The sequence below is a fragment of the Zingiber officinale genome, chromosome 3A (genome assembly GCF_018446385.1).
Source record: "Zingiber officinale cultivar Zhangliang chromosome 3A, Zo_v1.1, whole genome shotgun sequence".
NCBI lineage: Eukaryota > Viridiplantae > Streptophyta > Magnoliopsida > Zingiberales > Zingiberaceae > Zingiber > Zingiber officinale.
In genome coordinates this window covers 2314257-2340553 of record NC_055990.1, presented here as the reverse complement: position 1 = coordinate 2340553, position 26297 = coordinate 2314257, and the positions used below count along the sequence as shown (strand labels likewise).

The following is a 26297-nucleotide window of genomic DNA, read 5'->3' as shown; positions in this document are numbered from 1 at the left end:
CCAAGGATGGAAGAGAACTAGAGAAGGCTCAGCCGCAGACACTGTTGCTTCTGTCGTGAGTCCTGTTCCTTTCACGAGGCAAAAGCGCAGGCTACGTGTTTGGACGTATTTTTGTCTCTCTCTCTCTCTCTGCTTCTCTATGTCGAACTGCACAGAGGGACAGGTTTTTGGACCGCGTGTTGTGGAGTAATCTGTTTCTGCACTCAATGCCTTTCTCCTCTGACCAGATTCCTTTCTGCCAAACCAAGGAAAGCACACTTTGTCTCTACTACTCAACGTTCAGATAGCGTCTCCATTAGCTTCTTTCATGCGACGCTTGATGTGTTGCTTTACTCTCAATAAATTGAACTTCTGCTGGAAATTAGCTTGCAGAGTTGCATTAATTTCGCTACGAGATGACAGTGAGGGAATATTTTTGTACTTGGGGGTGGGGCTGGTCTGGTCACAGCTCCACTGTCAAACTGCAGGACATCTGCAAATATCAAGCATTGGGCTTTGCGATATCGCAGCATTAGTTAGAGATTGCATTCGTTGGAGGAGGTCGGAAACCAGTCATGGATTTGATTAAAAGCAGGAGGTGATACCGCAATGATTATAATGGTTTTTACATATCGATGATGCGGAGGAAAAAAAAAATCGAACTTGGTGGGGAAAGTTGATGTTTCAGATGGAGCCATTGAGGCCGAGGTGGAGGAGGCCGCCGCCGCCGCACTTGGGGCAAGCGTCGGCATGCTTTGGCACCATGAAGTACATGAAACAGCCCTTGCAACCAGCGGCGACGAGGACATGGGCGGGAGGCGGAGGGGAGGCGGAGGACACGCTGGAGGAGTCGTCACTGTGGTCGTCGTCGTCCTCGTCGTAGGAAGCGCCGCTGCCGATGCACGAGACGCAGCTGTACTCGTCCGACGTTGCTTCTTCGTCTGAGGAGGAGTAGGCCGGAGCGGCGGCAGCAGAGGTGGAAGGGCGCAGGTCGGCCGTCGCCTTGATACCGGTCTTCCAATTGATGTAATAGATTTCACCCGTCTGCAAGATCGAATCAAATCGATACAAAAAGGATTAATTTTTTGTTGCAAGAAGAGGGATGAAGCCTAATTATCAAATCGCTGTAAAAATCAAATCTTTAATGCAGTTTCGTGGAGCAGATGCAGAAATAGATCAAAAAGGGCACGAAATGGAGATCGAGAACACACAACTGCTGCTATCGTCGATCGACGGAAACAACACCAATTAATGACAATATGTTAAATCAAGAACATAGTTTTAATGATGCTTCTACTCGTTGACTCGGGGCGAGGATGCAAGAAGGAGAAAGAAGGGGGCAAAGGAAGGATTTTGACGGCGAGATCGGTTCCAAAAAAGGATTTTGAGAAGGTCAGCGCATTTATAGTCGATGATTGGAGCATTTAAGAAGAGGGGAATGATGAAGGGATGGAGGGAGGGAAACGTTAACGGCACCCGCATGTCGAGGCGCTGCTCCCAATGGCAGGGGAGGGCGGAGTCGGAGTTGAGGTCCAACGTGATCTCCCCGGCGGCGATGAAGTCGGCGAGGTGCTGCGGCGATCGGTCTCCCCCGTTGCCTCCGGAGCTGGCCAGACTGCAGTCGCGCAGCGAGGCGGCGATCGTGTCGATGTTGGCAGTCGTCATGAGAGAGAGAGAGAACGGGGAAGAGAGAGGAACTACCGAAGGACCGATGCGATGATGGTGGTGGGTGGAGAGAATAAAAATGAAAAAAAAAAAGTTTGCAATGCCGGTTTTGACGCGGTCTAGCTTTAATTTTTTTTTAAAAAAGGAAAATATTATATATATATATATATATAAGCAAATTAACCCAAACAAAAAAATGTTGGAAATTTTTTTTCATGTGAAGACTTAGCTACTACTCCAAAAAAAAAAAGTGTTTCATTCCCTCCAATTTTTTAAAAAATAAAGCAAAAAAAAAAACCTAGATTTTTTGTTGAAATCATCAAAGTAGATTTTTTTAGAAAATTTATTATCAAAATAACGTGCGTTCTGTCTCAACACATTTTTGTTTTTAAAAATATCTTTAGTTTTTCACTTTACTGTAATAGTTACAAGATGCTCCATATTAACATTTTAACTTTGATTAGTAGTAATAATACTATATTATAATAGGAACAATTAATAGTTACTATAATATAAATATTTCATCTTTGATTAGTATTGGTTGATATTATGTGGTACCAATTATGAATAGTCCTGATACAATATAGATAAATTATTTTGGATCAATATTAATTGATATTATATTATAATAATTACAGAATCTTAATTATTTCATCGTTATAATAGTCATTGGGTAACAACTATGAATTGTTGTAATATAAAGAATTTATTTTTTATCAATATTATATTTTACCAACTACAAGATTTGCTATAACTGTATAGTCATAACAGTTATAAAATTATAGTTATTATGACTATATAATAATTATAATATCAATATATATATATATATATATATATATATATAAAATGTTATTATTTTTTCTTGACCTCCCATTTGTCATAAATGCCATGAGTTTGTGTCACATGCATGCTAATTTTTATTCACCTTAGGCTTCACTTGATAGGCATGATATGATAGAATTTAATTGATTAGGATAGGATTAAAAAGTAGGATAAATAATTTTTCTTAGATAAAGTATTATGAATTTTATCATTAATCATTCATAATCTAATTTTTAATTAACTTTACCAAATACTTGATTAAATTTTTTTAAAAAATATAATTTTATCATATCATACGTATCAAACGGAGCCTTACTAAATTACAAGATGACATGAAGCATCCTGCTCTGCCTTTAATGCCTTTGACTAAAGGCTTAGAGCATGGATCCACTGGCTGTTCTGGTTCTGACAAAGAGCAAGGAAATAGAGACTGGGTTCAGTGCATTACTACTTTAATTTTCTCATGCATAAGTAATATCAAGGATGATTATGTTCTAACATGCTCTGGTATTGCTTTAATGCTCATGATGACTGATGAATCACTGTCTATAACAGTTAGGAACATTGATTTTCACTTCTTTGAGCGATGACTATAAATTATCCCTTTCATTAAGAACCATGCAAACTGCTGGTGGAATAGTGTTTAATTGTATAAAAGAAGAAAGGAAAATTATCTTAAAATTTTCTATCACAACTTAATTTTATATACAATCTTTATATCTAAAAAATTTTATTTCCACTCCCTAACTAAATATAACAGTTAGGAATATTGATTTTCACTTCTTTGAGCGATGACTATAAATTATCCCTTTCATTAAGAACCATGCAAACTGCTGGTGGAATAGTGTTTAATTGTATAAAAGAAGAAAGGAAAATTATCTTAAAATTTTCTATCACAACTTAATTTTATATACAATCTTTATATCTAAAAAATTTTATTTCCACTCCTTAACTAAATATAACATTTACCTAATTAATGTTTATATTTTTTATATAAAAATGAGCATAATTCCTCTTAAATTTAGCACATTAAACTATAATTTAATATATTTTTTATTAAATGAGCATGATTCTTTTTCTACCTCAATTGAATAAAATATATACTAGATTCTATTTAAATGGTACTCAATTCGATGAAAAATATACTAAATTATTTTAAAATTGTACTAAATTTAGGAAAAATTATATAAGCAGAGAAAAAATCATGCTCAATTTCATAAAAAATATACTCAATTCTAATTTAAATATAATAAATTTAGAATAAATTGTACCTTATTTTGAATTTTTTGTACTTATAAAAAAAATGAGGGTCAATTATGTAATGATGTTTTTATCAAAAAAAATTGAAGTAAATAAAATTTTATATATAAGAAGTAGAAATAAAGTTTTTTTTAATATGAGAATTACATGCAAAATTTAAATTACAATTAGAAGTTTTAAGACAATTTATCAAAAGGAGAAACACAAGAATTATGAAGCTTCTTGTAGGCATGCAATGACATTCTTCTTCAAGTGTCGTGAAGCATTTATGACTATGGCCCGTGAAGAAAGACAAGCAAACAATCTCTACTAGTTAACATCAACTATTGATACTTACAGTAAAATTAGTCATCTGAGCGGACTCCACAATTATCTTGTACTCAATTATATAAATCTATCATATGATAACTAACTCGGTTATGTCCTGGGACAATTATTGATGTCTACATACACTTTAGTGAGAATTCTCAAAATTATATTTTTAAGTAAATGAGAAATTGTTGTGCAATTATGAGCTACTCATATGGCAAAAATAATTCCTTTACCCCAAACGACTTTCATAATTGGTCTCATAATAAATTAATGAAGGAAGTAATTCATGATGATTGAGTTACATCTTTAGATGAGAGAAATTTTATTCTCTAAAAAATTATTTCCTTAAAAATTTAATTTCTATTCTCATATGATAATCTATCATTCAACTATCAATTACATCTCTGAGAGGAATTATGAGCTACTCAAATGAAACGATAGTGTTAACACAAGCAAAATTAATTGGAAGGGGAAAAAAATTAAGTGGGATGAAGAACATTTGGGCTGGAAGCTACATCTATTTATATTCAATTGGGCTGGCAGCCTAAAAGAAAACTTCATTTATATTTAAAAATTTGAAAATAAATTTTAAAATGATTAAAATTTGTGCTCTGGATTTCTCTAACGAAGATTATCTACCTCCATTTTTATTTTTTTTATTAAAAAAATATGAGATTTTTTCTTTCTTTTTTTTTTTTTGGTTGGGATACCGCAGTTGGGATCTTCTAGTCCGCAGGAGATGGTCCACTGCATAGGAATCCTTAATTTGGATAAATCTCACCTTTAAATAGGTGGAGTCCATTCAAATCAACGGTGTAAAAAAATGAATCATCCTTTGATCCGTAATTTACGGACAAAAGAATCCATGCTCGGGATACCGGGTCTACGCATCTCAAAGAGTTGACGTTTCGTCTAAACGGAATAAACATCTGGATCACATATTCAGATTTCTTTTTTATATAAATATATCAAAATGTACGTTGACTTTGATGGCTGAGAATTTGACAGAAAACCGATCAAAAGTCAACTAAGTGGACTTCAACCTACAGAGTGACAAGGCGACTTGGCCTGCGGTGCAGGTCGCTCACCACATACTCCAACGGATTTAATTGGAAGATATATACAAAATCAATTTGTATTTTATATGATTTGGCCGGATATTTTGGCACTCTATTCAATCTTTTCAGCAATTGCTTCGCTGTGTCTGTTTCATAATGTTCGTTGTCTAATTGATCGGTCAAGTCAAAAATTATTGCTTTGACCGCTTTTATATTTTTGGCAAAGAATAAAAATGAATAAATAAATCAATCTAAAATTATATATTTTTTTCAAATAAAAGCGATGGTATTTTGAACAATTTAAATTAAGAATTATGTGGGTGCATGGACCCAGGGATAAACGAGGGATCGAGAAGAATGGTGCGACCATCTCTCTACTAAAAAAATATTATATATTTGAATGATTTCATCGTCATTTTGTTTGATAGATTCATCGTTATTTATTATTAAAAATTAAAATTGATCATATAACTAAAAAAAAAAAATCATGACCTAAGCTATTTATTGATATCATTTTTATTAAAAAATATTACTACTTGATATATTAAGTATTGAATTTAAAAAATAAAATATATAATAATAAATGGATAAATTAAATCTTGGACACTAAGTGAGGGATTCAAATTAAACATAATGGGTAGGTGCGGAGATAAAAATTATGTTAATTCAGATTGAGATTAATTTAGAGTTTATTTGACTAAGTTACAAGCGAACTAAATTTAAGATTTAAATGAGTATTTAAAATGAATTAATTAAGATATTTTTTGAGAATTCTTTCTATTTCATTTTCTTTTCTTTCTTTTCTCCATGCACAAGTTGCAATCTTATCGTCAGTGGCGGATCTAAGCATTCACGTATGGAGGGGTAGATCATGATAAATAAGGAGTGATATCCTCCATCTCTATCAGTGGAACCCTATAATATTAGAGGTTCCATCGCCGGCAAGGGGAGGCGACCGCCGATGCCGCCCACCACTGAATCTGCCCCTGCTTGTCGTACCATATATCACCCTTTCACCTATCTCTTTTTTATTTTTCCCTTTCTCTTCTTGTTCATTTGTTTCTTCTCCTTTTCTTCTCGAACGGTAATAAACTTAGAATTTTTTTCTTCCCCCCTTCTCAAACACAGTTTGTTTTTTTCCCCTTCTCTTCTCCAATAAGTAAGAAACATAGCATTTGCCATCTTTCAGTAACAAAAGCAGCTCTCGCATCATTTTCCTCTTCTCGGAATTTTTTTTAGTGTTTTATTAGCACCCAAAAATAGTTATGTTTTACTTTTGGCTTATTCCCCTTTTTAATAAAAGGTAAGTTTCCTGATTCTATTATACTAGAAGTCTAATCTAACTAACTAATCTAATAATAAATTTATATCTATAAATTAATCAAACCTATCAGAACATGTATTTCGTAATACATAATTCATCTTTTTAGATGCATGATTTCTAATTGATATCTTTTTTTGATTATACAGCAAAAGTTTTTGTATCATTACTGAACTCATCAAAATTAATTAAGGTTGCTAATGAAAAAGATAAAGTTCTCTTTTATTTTTTATTCTTCGTATCTTCTCTTTTCTATATTTCTCAAAAGCAATGACATACCAAGATGAATAAATTATTTTTTTATTTTCATATTTCATTAATTAAAGAAGAATAGTAAAATATAAATTTTATTTTATTAGGTTGCTAATTAGAAATGATTATTTAGATCAAAAGAAATGATGTGATATCACAAATGGAATTAAAACTTTAAATTATAGATAAATTTTAGGAATCCATGGATCATATTTTTCAACTTGAACCCAGGGTTGTGATTAAAATTTTTTAATTTAAGTTCGTTTTAATTACTTAAATTTGTAATTTAGAGTACGATGAAAATCCATCTCCACTGTATGCCACTGGATCAAAGCCAACTTTTTTAATATATGAATATTGCACCAACATGTAATTATATATATATTTTTTGATATTTTTATTTATTTATTATTATTATTATTATTATTATTATTATTTTGACTATATCACCCTCAAATAATTCTTATATACTCGGCTGATGTATTAGTTAGAAAGAAATATTAAAATGACAAGAAAAGAAAAACGCGTAATGGGTTGTAGCCAATAAAACGGAAACCTGTCCACCATCACCAATTGTAATTGTATCAACACCATCATTCTCATTACTTGTTCCTTTTCAATATCCTACGTACTACCCTTCCACTCCCCCTTAATTCCTCTTCCTCTCCCTCTCCCTCTCAAATCACTACACAAATTCCTCCTCCTCCTCCTCCTCCTCCTCCTCCTCCTCCTTCTTCTTCTGAATTATTATAGGTGATTAGTAGCTAGATTAATTAGAAGTCTTCGTTAACATCATTGAAGGTGGATCATCCACGGCATGGAAAGAGGCCCCTTCCTCCTGATCCTTATGACCCTTCTGACCCTTCCGACCAGCCGATCGAGGTCAAGGAAGGAGGATCAGAAGGAGAAGGAGCACAAGAGCCACAGCGCATGCACTGCATCTCATCCGCTTTTGCTGACTGGGAGACGTCGGCCATCGTCTCCGCCCTCGCCCACGTCGTTAGCTCCCCCTCGCCACCCTCCGACGTCGTCGCCGTCGCACCACACGAGCCCTCTCAATCGCAGCAAGGTACACGCTCTATAACTAAAATTAAAGCAAGAAAAATCAAGAGCATATAAATAATGGAGGGATATGATCGATATGTTTATGAATGTAGGCGGAGTTAGGAAGTATGGTTACAGGGGCGTGAGGCAAAGGAGATGGGGGAAATGGGCGGCGGAGATCAGGGACCCCCGCAAGGCGTGCCGCGTGTGGCTGGGCACTTTCGACACCGCCGAGGAGGCCGCCGCCGCCTACGACGCCGCCGCTCTCCGGTTCAAAGGCGCCAAAGCCAAGCTCAACTTCCCGGAGCGAGTCCAAGCGGCCCCGATCAGCACTTCTCGTCATCCTCAAGGCTTCTTGGTCGGTGGCAGCAGTGCCGTGGTGCACCCGCCGCCGGGACCGCCACCGCCTCTGCAGGCGGACGCGCTTCGATACGCTCAACCCCTTCAGGGTGGCGGAGATGAACTGGAATTGAGCACTGCGGCGGTCAACCCCTCAGTGGAATGTGGAAGCAGCAGCGGCGGCGGCAGCAGCTTGTTGTCTACGACAACCACTGGGTCGGCGTCACCTTCCCCGAGTCCAATGCGGCCGGACAAAGACAAAGATCACATGAGGCGGCCACCGGCAATGTGAATGTTTACTTTGACTTCGAGCAGCCCTATAAAGGAGAGAGAATCAATGCAGGTTTTGACTTTGACTTTGAATGCCTCACTCGCTTTAATTTACTTCTTGGATTTAACACACTTCCTCTCTTGAGTTGAGTTGGTACTTATACATTCTGCGAGATTAATTATCGTAGTTTAGTACAATAAGTAAAAAAAAAAAATAATAATAAAAAAAAGATAGATCCGTTATTTTAATGGTCTTTTTAGTATCGGTCTCATGAATATAGAGATTCATATAGATACACATGTCATAGACACATGATAGAATAAATCCTAGGTCATCAGTTCCTGAGAATCAATTCTGATCATTATATTAGAAATGTCATGTGTCCATCGTCTACGTTACACCATGGAGACAATAAGTTAAAAGTTATTACTTTAACCAATTTTTTTTTCCAACTGTAGGGACATTATAATTCGTGTGCATAAAAAAATCTTAGCTAACATTAGGCACAAAGGACTCGTAGCAAAATCATTATGACGCCTAATTTAAATACCTTAGAAATATGCTATTGATTTCTTAATCAAGAGGATTTTGATAAAGAGGTCGAGAAAACAAGCTTCATCTATTGAAACAGTGTGAGTGTGGAGCTAAGTGAAGCATTTATCTAGAGAAATTAGATCAAGTTCTACCCGAAGACCTTTACACTCATTAGAGCTTCCAATAATCATCACTTGGGTTACTTTTATATTTAACTTATTGGTTATACTATGTCATGGCTAATGTAATTCATTATGTACATCAAATTACCTATTATTATTATTCTAGAACATTCATTCGAGTTCTATATTATTATTTTCTAAAGGTAGATTTGGATCTATTGCTAACATTTATAGTATCAATATAGTGAATTTGCGAAATAATTACTTTCAAATGTCTTAGAAATTTTAAGTCATAGTACTAGATCAATGTTGTCCTCGGGGTAAGATTGAGTTGGCTAGTGTAGGATAGAGTTATTATAAAGTTGAGGAAAAAAATCCTCCCCTGTATTAGCCAACTATAGTTTTTCGATTTACCTCCTTACAGATGATGGTGAGACCGATCGTGTGGGGCCGTTGAAGTGACGGATTCCACCTTTTACTACAATCTTAAGGTTGATGTTGTTGAATTGTAGTGTACGTAAGAGAGGAGGTGAATCATGTGATTTTTATAAACTTAATTTTTCTTCGATTTTACAAAATAAGTATGGAGCAGAAAACTAAACATGAAAATAAAACAAGCAAGATTTGATCGGTTAGTTGGTTTAGAGCTTTCGGCAACTCCTACTCCAAGACTCACGATCCCGCGGATCGTATCGATGGATAATTCCCTATAATCCTCTTCTTAAATCGCCGGAAGATGGAAATGAGTACAATCGAAAAGTCAGGACAAGTGTAACACACTACACTTTTTTTTATGCAAAAATTAAGTACAAAATAAAACTTCCATTACCCAATACTTTCGAAGATGATTGAATCAGACTCAGTGTTGGACAACTTCTCAGCAGTAGTTGAGTGTAGCCATAGCAAAGTAGCAGGATGAAGTCGGAGCAATTGAAACATCGCACAAATGCGTAGAAGCTTGTAGAGGAAGTGTGTATGAGTTGTTTTGAATCCTTGGTCAAGACCCTCTTTTATTGATTGTTGAAGACGCCTTCCATAACATTGGAGGCACCTTTCATAGGCACCGATTTGAGGAAACTGAGCATTAGATCTAATGCAAGGTTGTCATGGTGATTCTTGTGGTCATGCGAGACAGGTTTCGGCTGAGGAAGTCTTGTACTATGGTCGTAGCATCCAAGACAATATCGGGGATTTACAAAGGCAAGTTGTAAATTTAATCCAGCGTTTAGCGATGCGAAATCTTGAAAATTGTGAGATACGTTATTGAGAGAATCAACATGGAGACTTTGGATTTCGAGTTAATCTACTCAATTTTTTTTGTATGTCAGAGATAGAATTTTATTGATTAGATCAACAAAGTGCAGCGTTCTTTGACTATAAGCAAGTTTCAGATCGGATGGAGGTGAAGTTGATTGCCATCAGACTCAAGAGTCGAGCACCAGTGTGGTGGAAGTACTTGCAAGGCTCACAAAATGGACAAGGAAAAATCAAAATCAAGGATTGAGAGAAGATGAAGAAAAAGATGAAAGATTATAACAGAATTATTAGAATAATCCAAATACTAATATGATTTGATTTGGTAATTTGATCCGGTTAATTTGGATAATTCTGTTATATCTCTTTTAATTACTTTCTTCCTTTTGGGTATATTCAAATTTTGTTCTAAGAACGATTAGGTTTTGCGATGGAGAATGATAGTTTCGACATCCAAGATTCTTTGATGGATTCAAAGATGATTTGGAAGAAGTTGACAAAATATTTTATGGTGATGACCTTGAGACTTTAATCATTCGTGAGAGCTTGTTGATTGAGAAAGATGTGGGAGTCGAAACTGAGATGATTAGCGAGCTGATATATGATGATTACGGAGCGAACGAAGTGTTTAATGATGATCCTTTATTTATTTCATATTCATGTTCTGTATAATAAGACGGTGCTGTTTATTCTAGAAGATCTTCCTCTTTGAACACTCATGGGAAGACTTGAATATCAAAGAGGTAATATTGAATCTGCTGTTCGGGTATTCGATGGAATAGACCTTCGAGATGCTATTCAGTGATTACGAAGTTCTAGTGATGAGAAGCCTCCTTCAAAGAGGAATAGATCGCATGGTGAATTTGTACATATGCAACACATGCAGCCAGTCTTGTACTTGAAGCCATCTATCTGAAGTCCATGTCATTACGTAAACTAAGTTGCTGAAGCTGCTCCGGAATGTAGCAGCATCTTTGGTGGCAAAAGATAAATACATTTACCCTTAGTGTCCCCATTAATTCGTCGGGCCAACATGGAATATAGCAGCGTCCTTGATCCTGTGGAAAAAATGTTCCAACCATGCCAAATTTTTCAGTTGAGCAGAAGTTATAGGAAACCGTTAGTATGGCAGTTGAGCTACTTCCAGAGCTCTATAAGCTAGCTGGGTGCCATCAGGAAGCTTTTGCTTTTAATAAAAAAAAAATGAATGGCTTTTTTATCCTCTATAGTTTGTTTCTGACCTTGGGCCACGAAAAGTATATTCTTTACAAAAAGCATTCTCGAGGAGGAGATATCGATGGAAAAATTCTTAAAAAGAAAGTTTTCATTAATGTTGTATTTTTTACGTGTACTACGAAGTGGGGGCAGCAGCTGCCACTAGCCATGTTGTAGACCTTTTGAATGACACCAGAATTCCTCCAGACTCATACCAACTTGTAAAGAATGTTGCCAAGGATATCTATGATATATGAGGACGATCCAAATGAAGGAAATTTTACTGATAATGAAATGCTGGATATGGGTTTTGAGCCACAAATTCAAAAAAAAAAAAAAAAAACCCTAAAAGAAGCATCCAATATCGCATGTTCACTACTTGGTCCAAAGAAGTTCGAAAAATTGTTATATATTTTGTCGATTTGGTGCCCGATGATATTTCTCTTGAGCTACCATCTCAAATTATTCTAAATTTGAGGATAAATTTTTTTCAATCCAGGATGATTGATACATGAGGATTCAAAAAATTATTATTATTATTTTTAATAATTTTCATTCTTTTGGTATTTAAGGTATTTTAGTGTTTTATGTATTTTTTTGTTAACTTCTATTTTTTGTATTTTTTTAGATTTGAGTTCGTTTAGGAATATTAGTTTGTTAATAATTTTTCTTTTTTTTAGAAAATAGGAACTATACTCTATATATTAGGATTTCTTTTATTTATTTGAGTCTTAGGTTTTAAATTCTATAGAAACACATGTTTATTTGTTTGAGAAATTATTTTCTATTCTTAACAAAAAAAATTAGTAAAACCTAGAGAATGGTGGGTTTTCGCCTCAATTTCGTGTTTTCGCCTCAATTTTGTCTTCTTATCAGTCCGTAGGATAATTACTATCTTGCCCAATATTAATTTTAAATAATACTTACATATATGAGTTAATACTTATATATATATATATATATATATATATATATATATATATATATATATATATATATATATATATATATACACACACACAGACAGGTGTCTGCTGCATACTCCCATATTTACATTGAGCTGCATGATTGAGACATGTTGCCGACGTGGCAAAAATACTTTCATATATTATTGAAAGCATTTGTTATAATTTTAAATATTAGAAGTCATCCTGGGATGCATTCTCATCAGCAATTTACAAAAGGGCATACGTAAAATTTGACATTTACTAAAAGACACACTATAGTTTAGTATTTACCAAAGGATGTAGTCAAATGTGTATTATTCCCCTTCTACTCCTCCACCAACCTCCCTTTTCCATATGTCATTTTCCAAGGCATCTGAACCACATTCTAAGAAATTCTTATTCGAAAGTGATTTTTGTTATTCGAATGCACGTCATCTCATCATGTGTCTCACCCTCTTTCTCTGTTCATACCTCTTCCTACTCTTATAAACACAAACCCCATCATGAACCTCTTCCTGCTAACCATACCTCTTCCTACAGTTTGGTGAGATTACAAAAGAGTAAGTAGAAAGTGAGAATATTGTCGCAATACATTCAAGAGTCGATTTCAAAGGATTCAAGAGGTGACTTGAAGAGGCATTGAAGAGCATCAGTGTTGGAAGACAAATTTCAAGCAAGACTGAATTTGATAGAAGAAGACAAATGAAGATTTAGTGATGTGCATATTAATTTACTACTATAAAATTGATTGGTACCGTAAAAAAAATAGTATACGCTTTTATAGCAAAAGATTATTACAAAAATTATATTTATATTGCCCACCGATGTGTGGGGAAGATTTACGGAACAACACCAGCAATATGATGTCCTCCATTACTTATTCAATTTGCGGGGTGCCCTACTGTGATGCTAAATTTTAGTTAAGCCTTGGTCATGGTATCTAAGATACTAGACCCATGTTTAGCTGATACGGTATGTATCAGACTCACATTGGGTCTGATATGAGTTCATAACAAACCTACTTTATTCCTTGATCAAAACTTTGGTTTGACACCATATCCACCTTCTGCTTACCCAATCCTTCCTAGTGATTATGAGTTTGAAAAAATCTAAATACCCTAGGTCCATCAGTAGATTTTAATCAAATCCATTGATGAACCTAAACATTTGGAATTGCACTCATTATATTTCAAGTCTAGTGGGTTTATGGTGTTACAAGGAAACCCATCTAAGAAGTAATTTCCGTCGCTACATTAGCGACAGGAATTACATTTCATCGCTAAATTAGCAATAGAATTAAATTTTCCTCACTAATTGAGCGACGAAAATTTATTTTCGTCGTTAATTTAAATAGATTAAAGAGAAATGATATACATCTCAAATTTGCACCTCAAAACTCCATCTCGACCGACATGGACTCTTGCATGGACATATCCACGTCAACACAAAAATTAGACAAACCTCAGCTGCATCTCTCCTTTCTCCTTTTTCTCTCTCTCTTCTCCTGCCCTGCCCTGCCCTAAATCTCCAATCTCCTCTCCTTCGAATCCTCTCCTAACTTAGTCCTCCCGTACCCTAAATTTGCTCCTCTCCTTCATTTATACAGTAATTCCTGGCGAACCATCCTTTTTCCCCCGCGAAGGATTCAACCAACGAGCAACGAGTAGCCAAGCAGTGAAGTCATCCCTCCCCTTCCCTAAATCTCCCCTCCTTCTTCTCTTTGAAGATATTGGTGAAACCCTCCTCCTTCCCCTTGCCCTAGCTGAAGCTGCTTTCATGACTCCTTCAGCCAGCTCCCTACCCTCTTGTCCTCCCTCTCCTCTTGCCCTCTCCAGGACCTAGGGTTGTGAAGCAAGGTTGTACCAAATACTTTGCACCATTGCCCAAAGGTAATTTATATTTACCGTATAATAAACTTTTGTGCGTGATTCAATTTTATATTTATAGTTGAACTAGAAGGGCTAGGGAGTTGGTCCTTCTTTTGTGGGTTCTCCTATGAATAAGTCTTTTTTCCTTATTTGATTTCAACTCCCTCCTTTCTTATCTCCAATTCCTTGCTATTCATTTGGATACTTCACTTTTTAAATTTGTTTTCTATTTTTTTTAAAATAAATGTAGGTGAATACTTACTTGCCTTTCATTTTTGAATAAATGTAGGTGAAGAAATAGTCATGGAACAAGGAAAAAGTTATTCAAATGAAGTAAAAGATAACAACAATCATGCACATCAAGACCCAACTCCATCTAGCTTAAATGAAGTCAAGATTCCTGAGATTGGAATGACTTTATCATTTGAAGGTGAAATTCATAATTTTTATAAATCCTATGCTCAGAATGGTGATTTCAGTATTTCAAATTAAGTGGTAAAAAGGGAGAAGATGGAAAGCAAAAATATTTTTATTTTGGATGTGCCAAAAGTGGTAAAATAGTATATCAAGAAAAAATTGTTGTGTACTATAGACCTGTTGGTGCAGTAAGCACTAATGATGGAACTTAGGTTCTGATGAATGACAAATAATTTAAAGTTAGATGTTATATTTGTTTAACCTCTTTACTGAGTGTGCATAAATTGACGGGTCTAAAGGACTTAACACTGGGCTGAAGTCCAGATGTATGATTCTGGCAAGAAGTCCAGTTGGGTCTGCATGACCTGACAGTTGGTTGAAGTTCAGTTAGGATGTTCAATTGTAGATGATTAGCTAAAGTCCAGATGTATAATTTCGACAGAAAGACCTAGTGGGTCAAGAGGCAAGTCAAGAGACTGTAAATGGTAAGTGACGTAAGTTAATTAGAAGAGAGTGATCCAGTGAGAATGAGTTCCAATGGGACTATAGGCGCTGGTGTAGCTTAGATCCATTTTGGAAGTTTAAGCTGAGTCCATAACTAGATCTTGGTTTTGGTAAGACATGATCTAACTCATAAATAAGCTATTTGTGCATATATTTTTCTAACTATGTGTTGTAAATACATACACAGATCTTCAAATTTTACACTCGTGGCTACTGATAGATCCTGATTCTGAGTCCGGAGTTAAAATATATGGCCCCCAGAAGATTGTTGTGTCGAACTAGTGATTAGAGGCGCCTCAAGTGGATGGAGTGAATCGAATCGGACTGAATTGGATTGGACTGAATCCATCCAAATCAAACTGGATCAAAGCAATGGATAACATCTGAATTATTTAATTAGTTTTCTATACTGAATTTTACGTAAGATCCAAAGTCAGAAAGTTTATTCAGAATTCAATGGATTTGATAAGAACAAGTTCATCTATAAAAGGAGGTTAGATGTCTAAGAAAAAGATCAACACTTCTATGTGATCCTTTCATCATTTGACTGCTCCAACTACGTACATATTGCTATGCTGCTGTTGCGTAACTATTCTTTTACATTCAATCGTTGTCGGCAGACCGACACCAACACACAAGCATTTCACCTTCTACATCATTGTGTTGGTAAAATTTAATTTACAATTATTTGCTTTATTGCTTAGGAAAGTGTAGGATATTATACTTTCCTCATATCATTCTTTGTACTCAATCACTCTATAGAAGTTTACTAGTAGAGAAATTTAGGGGATTACCCATCAATAGGTCGGAGGGACCTGTGTCTTATAGTAAGAGTCACCAAAGGCTCTGAATCACTGAACCAAGTAAACGATTGTGTACTTTTGTTTTCTTACTTCGTTTGATTTAATTATGCTGCGTACTAATTTTCAAAACTGAAAAGAAAGTTTTAAAGTACACATGATCCCCCCCCCCTCCCCTCACGTGCAATTGATCCTACACCTTCTACTAAGACGAATTACAAAGCTGAGATTAATATTGTTATTTGGAATGATGATAAAACATAATCATGTCTTCAGCCCGAGAAAGTCACGACAATTTAGATGTAATAAATTATTGGATTCAATTACAAAGAGAAAACTTAAATTAAATAATCAATCAAGAATAACTTTAAGTAAAGTTTTCATTCATTCGTAGTTGAGAATGGAGGATATGAGAATTTGTCATTTGATGAGAGAAATGAAGGCGCTAGAATTCTGTTCTGTTTAAATTTCCCTGTACAAAAAAATTATACAAGAACAGAACTTTTCCTAGCAACCCGCATATTTGATCAAACATGTATTTGATCAATCAAGTAAGTTCTTGAATGATCAAATCACACCTTGATCGAATTACAAGATCGCTGGTCTTTTATGTTGGTATTCAAAATTGATACGCAAAATCGATACAAAGAAAAATGAAACTAGATATGCAGCGGAATTAAAGAACTAGTTGTATCTTTCTTCATAGCTAAAGACCTCTTGATCTTCTACCGTATTCCTCTCCTCTTCTTGGACGTCGTGTGGGCGACGATCTACCAAGACAAAACATCCTCCTTCTCTTTTCTTCCAAAACCGTCGGCCACAAAAGGGAGTCTCTAGGATGGGGTACCTTCTAATCTTCTTCTTCTTCTTCCTCTCCTTCCTCTTCTTCGTTTTCTTCAAGCCTCCGGCCACCAAGAACAAGAAGTGCCGCCAACCCTTGGAGAACAAAGAAGTGTCGCCGGCCCTTGGAGAATAAGAAAGTGCCGCCGACCCTTGATGGAGAAGAGGAGCCGACCCTAGGTGGAGAAGAGGAGCTGGCCACAAGGAGGAAGAGAGGAGGGGTTTGTGCCACCGGCCCTAGGAGGAGGAGAGGGGGCGGCAACCACAAGGAGAGAAGGAATTATGGAGACTAAGAAAGTTAGGTTTTATGGGCCACATCCTACTCCTTTTTATAGACTAGTCGTCGGTATCAAGGAAAGAAAAATTAATAAAATTTTATTTAGAAAAAATCTAAACAAATTATGTTAAAACAAACCAAGTTAAATTAAACTAAACCAAGTTAAGTTAAACCAAACCAAGTTAAGTTAAACCAAACTAAGTTAAACCAAATCCGGTTATGGATGGGTGGATGCAGACTTTATAGAGGCTACAACAGGGACCGAGAGGAGGAATTGGTTTTGGCCTCCTGATGGACTTGAGCTTCCTGTGTTCGATCCGAACACCCAACTCAAGTTCATCAATAATAACTCATGCCACTAAATGATCATTATTGAACTACCACACCAATTCCATATTACAATATGGGCTAATTCTTATCATAAGTACGTTAATCTCCCTATGTTTAAGATATCGTATGCCCGTTAATTAAATGAATTACTGACAACTCAATTAATTAACATCTAGCTCCAAGAGTAGTACCACTCAACCTTATTATCATATCGAACTAACTTCACCTGCAGGGTTTACATGATAATCCTTATGAACTCCTCAAGGGGACATCATCAACCTAAATAAATAGGACACAATTTCCTTTTATAATCAACAACGCACCATATAAATGATATTATCTCCCAACTCATTGGGCCTATTGATTTAACAAATAAATCTCACCCATTGATAAGTCAAAGAAATAAATACTAAGTATACGTGCTTGTTATTATATCGGGATTAAGAGAATGCACATCCATAATTACAGAGGTTATGTTCTTTTATGCAGTCAGTATAAATCGAACAACCTCAAATGGTCCTGCTTAATACACACATAGTGTACTAGTGTAATTTTATAGTCAAGACAGACTAATACCAAATTACACTACAACCATTCCAATGGTTTGTTCCAATCCATCTTGGTTGTGAGATACTATTTATAATTTATAAGGAACCGATAACATGATCTTCTGTGTGACACCATACACCATGTTATCTATAATATAAATTAAATAGACAACTGCATTGACATATAGAGAAATATAAAATGCAGACATTTGACCAAAGTTATTCTCATTTCAAAATATTTCAAAACAGATGTTCATATAAAAGCTAGGCTTATAGTATGCATCCCAACAAGAAAGTGTAGGAATTATATTTCCAAAGCTAGAAGGTTGAGGTTAGGGGATGGAGATGCTGAAGCCTTGAGTAATTATTTTGTTGCATGCAAAGTTAGAACTCAAACTTCTTTTATGTGCTTGATTTAGATGAAGAGTCTAGAATAAGAAATGTTTTTTGGGTAGATGCAAGATATAGGGCTACGTATGATTACTTTTCTGATGTCACGACTTTTGATACAACTTATTTGACTAATAGTTATGACATGCCTTTGCTCCTTTTGTCGGGGTGAATTATCATGATGAATCTATTTTGCTTGGATGTGGATTATTATCAAGTGAAGATTCAGAAACATTCATATGGTTATTCAAATCTTGGATGACATGTATGCCCAGACGTGCTCCGAAGGCCATAATCACATACTAGTGCCACGTCATGACAATTGCTATTGAAGAGGTATTTCCGAAATCTCATCATTGCTTGTGTCTTTGGCATATAATGAAAAAATTGTCAGCAAAATTTGGTGGTTGTGCTCAATATAAAATGATAAAGAAACAATTGAAGAATATTGTTTACAACTCGCTTACTATTGATGAATGTGATGAGAATTAGATGAAAATAATTGAGGACTTTAATTGGGAGAACAATGATTAGTTAAAATCTTATCCTATTGAAAGACAATTTCAAAGTTTCTACACTAACAACTTATTTAAGTTGTTACAAGATGAAGTAAGAGGGTTGTTGTTTTACAATACCTCACTAGTGAGGCAAGAAGGGCCTGCTTTTATATTTGAAGTGATAGAAATTTTGTTGGGAAAAAATGGAAACCCTGTAAGAGATGCTTCCTTTAGGTACATTATATTGAGTTAGATTGTCAAGTTTAGTGTCTATGCCGTCTTTTTGAGTTTCGGTGAATTTTATGTAGGCATGTAATCTCTGTATTGATAAAAATGAAGATGATTGAGGTTCCTATAAATTATATTATAGACCAATAGCGTAAAGATATTAAGCATGGTTATCAAAGTATCACTAACATTTATGATGAATATATTTGTGATGGAGAAAGACATCAGTATAATATTCTCACTCCATTGATATAAGAGGTTCAACAACTTGGGGCAAATAAAGACGACGATTATTCTACTTTGGTGGAATCTTGAAAGACGCGAAGGAAAAAATTGATTGTTATTTAGATAGATCATTCAAGGGCGGACCAACTGAAAGAAGCATCTATATCGAATTCAAAAACAATTCACTCTCCATTAAAAGTATGATCTCAAGGTCATCCACCCACAAAGAGGAAACAATCTAAGATTGAACAAATTGTGAAGAAATCAATTGCAAAGGCCAAAAAAAGGTATGATTTATTATGTTTTAAGTGATAGAGGATTATTGTTCGGTACCTATGAGATAACTTTTGCTTTATATTTTTCATAGTAGCTAAATATCTTCTACTGTTCGATACCTTGATTCTTTATGATTCGTCATCAGTGACAGTTCAACATAAGTTTCTATCTTAGATTCTGATGAGGAGCTTTTATCCCAGGTAGCCTTGAGATTTTCGTGCTTAGATCGCATTGTTTCTTTGTCTTTCTCCTTATTGAGTGTTGGACAGTCATCTTTGATGTACCATTCTTTCTGACATTTGTAGTATTAAACCTTTCGTTTGCTCCTTGGATTTTTCTTAGTCTGCATCTCTTTAAATATGTTAGATTTAAAAAAACTTTTTAAACTTCCTTAGTATACACGCTTTTGGTTTGCATCAAAATTTGAGTTTGACTCAGGTTCATCCTTCTTGTTGGCTCTCGGTGCTAGATTCTGACTTGACTCTTTTCTTGTATCTGCACATCTAGATTCATGTAATTCTAATGTTGAAAATAGACCTTCTAGCATACTTACCTCTAGATCCTTTGATATATAATAAGCATCTATGATCGAGGTCCACTCTAAAGTTTTGGGAAAAGCATTGAGGGTGCAGTGGACTAAGTTCCTGTTAGTGATCTCTTTGCCGAGATTGATCAGTTCAGTGATTAGCTCCTTGATCTTCGCGTGTAGTTGACCCACCGTCTCACCTTTTTCTAAACGTAAGTTTGTTAGCTAACTCCGAAGAATGCCCCGTCATGTAAGCATTGCTCGGATGAGCCTTCATGGAGCTCTAGGAATTTCTCCAAGAGTTTTTTGACTGAGGTGTAGCTTCCGACATAGTTGACCTCTTGAGGTGGCAAAACATTGAACAAGTGGAACTCTGTGTTTCCATTGGCCAAGAATTCTCCTTGTTCCTTCTTGATCCCATGATCTTCTTCTTTTATGTCGCCGTTGTTATTGCAAGGTTCCACAAAACCATACTTTATTGTTAGTAATATATCAAAGTCAATTTTTAAAAATACCTCCATTTTTCTCTTCTAGTGGACGAAGTCCCGTTCGAACTTAGGCGTATGAATGCTAGCTCCATCCATCTTCTTCTTTTCTTCGGTCGATGGTTAGTCCTTCTAAAACAACCTCACTCTGATACCAATTGTTGGTCCCTTGGCGACCAACTAAAGGGGGGTGAATAACCTTGCAATTAAGATGAATCTACCTTTCTCTTTCTTTCAGCATTAACTACGATAATAAAAAATAAATATAATAATCGAAAGAAATATGAGGCAAAATGGTTACTTGGTTTGCAATTAGGGAGGTTGCTAATCCAAGGCAAATGAAGCCCTTTAAGTTGACTCCTTCTTCGACACTAGTTGGAGGTGGAGAAACCTTGTACAAGACATTGGCATATCACGAACAATAAAAATGCGAAAGTATTCGCGTATAATTCAAGTGTTGGATTTAATCAGGAGCCTCAAGCCTCCTTTTATAACTTTACTGGTATTAGTGACTGTTTGATGATGTGGTGAATTCTAGGCACCCCCAGTTGGTCGCCTTAATCCGCTTCGCAATGGCTAAGTGATTAGCTATTTATCTACTCTCAGGCGCTCGGATTGGTTTGAGCGCCTGGATCGCTGCTGATGTGGCCCCTGTTAGAGTGTATACTAAAAGCCTAGCTTTTGTATAAACATTTATTTAGAAATAAAAGAATCACATTGGTCAATATTTACATTTATTTGTTAAATGTAATTGTTCAATTAATTTATATAGTAGATAACATGGTGTGTGGTGTCACACACAGAAGATCATGTTGTCGGTTCTTTATGAATTATAAACAGTTGCTCACGACTAAAATGGAAAGGAACAAACCATTGAAATAGTCGTAGTGTAATTAGGTATTAGTTTATCTTGACTAATAAATTACACTAGTATACTCTAAGTCTATTGAGTATGACCATTTAAGGTAAGTTCTTTTTATACTGACTTGATAAAAGAACTAGACCTTAGTTATTATGGAAGTGTGTACTCTTAATCCTAATATAATAACAAGCACATATATTTAATATTTATTTCTTTAACTTATCAAAGGGTGAGATTTAGCTCGATAAATCAATAGGCCTGATAAGTTGGGAAATGATATTACTTACAGTGTGTATTGTTGATTATAGAGGGAAACTATATCCTAGTTATCTAGGTTGAGAATGTCCCCAAGAGGAGCTCAAAAAGATTGTCATGTTAAACCCTGCAGGTGGACTTAGTCCGACATGATGATAAGGTTGAGTGGTACTACTCTCGGACTAAGATATTAATTAAGTGAGTTATCAGTAACTCATTTAAGTAGTGCACATTAGGCATCTTAAACACAGGGAGACTAACACACTCATAATAAGAAGGAGCCCAAAATATAATTTGGGATTGGTGCGGTAGTTCAATAATAGTTTTTTAGTGGAATGAATTATTATTGATGAAATTAAGTTGTGTGTTCGGGGCGAACACGGGAAGCTTAATTTCATCGGGAGACCAAAACCAATTCCTCCTCTCGGTCCCTATCGTAGCCTCTTGTATATAGAGATTTATACCCACCACATACCCACTTCTTACCCACCTTTATACCCATCCTATTGGGGTCGGCCAAGCAAGCTTGGAACCTAAGCTTGGGTCGGCCAAGTAAATAGGATGAGTTGAGTTGGTGTGGCCGACCCTAGCTTGAACCCAAGCTTGGTGTGGTCGGCCACATCATATTAAAAAGAGATTTTTATTAAAATTATTTCTTATGTGGATATCATGATTTTAAAAGAGAGTTTAAAATTTAAATCTTTCCTTTTATAACTTTATACAAAGGATTAAGAAAAGATTTGAAATATTTCCTTATTTGTATATTAAAAGGTGGATTTTAATTTTAAGAAAACTTTCCCTTTTTAACCATGTTCATGATTTAAAAGAGAGTTTAAAATTAAATATTTCTTTTATAAAGCTTCTACAAAAGATTAAGAAAAGATTTGATATCTTTTCTTATTTGTAGATTGAAAGAGATTTTAATTTTTAGAGATAACTCTCTTTTTATCCACATATTTAAAAGAAAGATTTTAATTTATAAAAATTCCTTTTTATAAACCACCATGAAGGGAAAAATTATTGGAGAAATTTTTTATAAATTTCCGGAAACAAATTAGGAAGTTTTAATTCTTGTGTTAATTAAACTCTCCTTGTTTTGGGGATTAAAGTGGCCGACCATTACAATTGTGAAAAGGATTTTAATTTTAATTAATTAAATTTTCCTTTTCATGGCAAAGTAATAAGGAAGTTTTTATTTAAATTTTCCTTATTTGCCAAGACCAAGGATTATAAAAGAGGGGGTAGAGGTGCCTTCATGGGTGCTAACTCTATTCTTTTCTTCCTCTCTTTTTCTCCTTGGTGTGGCCGACCCTAGAGGTTTTCCCTCTCCTCTTCTCTTCTTCTTTAGTGGCCGGTTTTATCCCCTCTTGGAGCTCTTGATGGTGGCCGGTTCTAGCTAGGAGAAGAAGGAGAGAAAGGAGGTTTTGTTTCTTGCATTCCTTGGAGCTTGGTGGTGGTGGCCGGACCTCTACTTCTCTTGGAGAATTGTGGTGGCCGAATCTTGCTTGGAGAAGAAGGTGGCTTAGGTGGATTCTCATTGAGGTAGATTGTTGCCCACACAACGTCCGGGATAAGAAGAGGAATACGGTAGAAGATCAAGAGGTTATTTGCTTACAAAGAAAGGTATAACTAGTAATTGTTTTCTGCATCATACTAGTTTTCTTTGTATAGTTATTTTTGGAAATACCAAACACAAGAGGCATATGATTCTAGAGTTTTCAGATTTGTTTCGAAGTTGTGTTTCTTTTATTTTATTTTTCGAATTTGTGATTCGATTGTTCTTTTTGGTTAAACCTAGAGTTATTTAAGGAAATTAAATATTAGCTTTCTTTAAAAGGCTTTGTCTAGGCGGTGGTGGTTGCTTCTGTAGTAAAATTGATTACACTAATACAGTAATAATTGCACCAATAAATGACGAGCATGCAATAAACAGTAATAGAGTAAGGTTAGGAATTTGTGTATCTCCGGTCGAAGCGTCGGGCTTGCCGACTGTCTTTAGAGAATTGATCGTCGCCCACGGTGCAGAGGCTCTTTGGCAAAATCCTCCCAAGATCCGACAACCGCTCACGCCGTTCGTAGGTGCACTCCAAGACGAACGCCGCACTCGGACTCAACCTCAGATCGCAGAACCAAGCCTCAGAACTTGGAAAGAAGAAGAAGAAAGTAGAGGAATGCTTTGCTTTTTATTTTTGGAGTGAATTGAGAAGGAGCAGAGGAAGTGTATTTATACACTTCGAAGCAGTGTACGCACCAAAGCGTACGTCGCTTTGCTTTCTCACGTGCGGGTGCGTCACTTTCTCGCGGACAGAATCGCGATGCTTCACTTCCTCACGCGGACAAAACTACGCTGCTTTACTTTCCTCACGCGGACAGAACCAAACCGGACCAGAGGCAAAAATGAACCGGGCCGCCCGTAAGCACGAGGCCCACGAGTTGGGGATTTGCACCCCCCCTACGCGCGATAATCGCGTGCGTCGCGCCCGGTTTATGGATTTCTGGCTCGAACCCTTTGAAACCACCTGATTTGGGCTTGGCCCGCGCATGCGTGTAGGTCCTCCTTAACTTGACTAAGCTAGCATGGAATACTTCCATATATAAAGCCTTCTAAGCTTCTTAGCTTAGCAATGTGGGATTAAAAACAATGGGAATATTTTGAATTAAAACTCAACAATCCCCCACTAATTCAAATTATTTTGATCGAAAAATAAAGATATGTTATGAGGCTTGGTTGCAATGAGCTTTCAGTGAAAATACCTTCCGGTTTGAATTTTCACCTAAGTATACCAATCTTATTCACATAGGTTTGAAGAGAACCGAGTCTTGATCTTAAACCTTTTATATGTGAAGATCAATTGGTAACAACTCATCACTGACGACGGTTGAATCCTTCTGGGTTGGTGCATTACGGCCATGCCACCGAATCTTATTTCATAAGTGCTAAGGAGAGTTGTCTAGAGACCCCCACACTGCGGCCCCACAGTTACACTTACATAGGTGAGTTCTCCAAGGATATTCTGCAAGTATCCTGTCATTAAGACCTTGAACTCATTAAGTGCTCATAAGCTCATCCTTACTAGCAGTCAAGCATCTATCCAGGGAAGAGGCTATGAGATTATATCTCAATCAATTTGATGCTTACGATTCATCCTTATAGCTTGTTTATACCACATTGAACCTACTTCTTGGGATCTCCAATCAGATAGGTTGGGTTGCTGTCATAGATGAATCCAGGACAAGCCTCAGTCCCATTCCCTTACTGGATCTCTTGATTTTCTCAGAATCAAGCCCTTTAGTGAGTGGATCAACAATATTGTCCTTTGAACTTACAAAGTCCAATGACACCACTCCAAGAGACACTAACTCACGAATAGACTTTAATCATATTCGTACATGTCTCTTCTGTTTCTGGTTATACTTGGAGCTTCTAATCTGAGCTATTATTGTTTGATTATCACAGTGTACTGAAATAGAAGGTATTGGTTTCATCATCAAGGGAATTTCAGAAAGAAGACCCTTCAGCCAATCAACTTCAGTTACTGTGGTATCCAAAGTACACAATTCTGCCTCAGATGTAGAACGGGTTATAATCGTCAGTTTAACAGACCTCCAAGCAACTGCACCGCCTCCAAGTGTAAAGACATAACCAGTAACGCCTTTACACTCAGCAGTGTCCGCTATCCAACTATATCCCTCCAGGACTGCAGGGAATCTCCCATACCACAAGCCCAAGGATATAGTGCCTTTTAGATATCTGAGTACTCTGTGTAATGCATCCCAATGCGTTCTATCCGGACAGCTGGTAAACCTGCTCAATTTCGATATAGCAAAAGAAATATCAGGTCTAGAACAATTTGCTAAATACATTAGACTACCTAGTATTTGTGAGTATCTTAATTGAGATACTGCCACACCACTCTTATTCTTGTGGAGAGTTTTTGAAGGATCATACGGTGTGACTATAGATTTAACTTGGCTATAGCCATATTTCTCTAATACTCTCTCAATGTAAAGTGACTGAGAAATTGCTATTCCATCAGTTGATCGAGTCAACTTCAGCCCTAAAATCATGTCAGCACAACCCATATCCTTCAAACTTACCACTTAAGAGGGCCTTAGTCTCATTAATAATAGAAATGTTAGATCCAAACAGTAGAATATCATCTACATATAAACATAAGATAATACAATTATCACCTTTCATTGTAGCATACACACATTTATCAAAGTCATTCATTTCAAAGCCAAACGATAGCATAGCTCTATCAAATTTTTCGTGCCACTGCTTTGGGGCTTGCTTCAAACCATAAAGAGATTTACTAACCTACAGACTTTATTCTCATTTCCAGAAACTACATGTCCCTCATGTTGATCCATATATATCTCTTCTTCAAGATCTCCATTAAGGAATGCCGTTTTGACATCCATTTGATGAACCTCAAGATGATATATAGATGCCATTGCTATCAACACTCAGATTGTAGTAATTCTAGTAACAGGAGAATAAGTGTCAAAATAGTCAATCCCTTCTTTCTGTTTAAATCCCTTAGCAACTAGGCGGGCTTTGAATTTAT

At 36.0% G+C, this 26297-nt stretch overlaps 2 protein-coding genes across 2 annotated transcripts; one reads left to right on the top strand and one right to left on the bottom strand.

Annotated features, from left to right (window-relative positions):
- Window positions 1–539: 539 nt before the first annotated feature.
- Window positions 540–1719, bottom strand: LOC122053506. Its single transcript, XM_042615563.1, has 2 exons — window positions 1456–1719; window positions 540–1023 (listed from the first exon to the last, which is right to left on the bottom strand). The coding sequence occupies exons 1-2, from the start codon at window positions 1642–1644 to the stop codon at window positions 664–666; spliced, it is 549 nt and encodes a 182-aa protein (XP_042471497.1). The 5' UTR covers window positions 1645–1719; the 3' UTR covers window positions 540–663.
- Window positions 1720–7269: 5550 nt separating this feature from the next.
- LOC122053505 (ethylene-responsive transcription factor ERF113-like) lies at window positions 7270–8490 on the top strand. Its single transcript, XM_042615561.1, has 2 exons — window positions 7270–7741; window positions 7830–8490. Exons 1-2 carry the CDS (start codon window positions 7603–7605, stop codon window positions 8345–8347), a joined length of 657 nt encoding a protein of 218 aa, XP_042471495.1. The 5' UTR covers window positions 7270–7602; the 3' UTR covers window positions 8348–8490.
- The last annotated feature ends 17807 nt before the right edge of the window (window positions 8491–26297 follow it).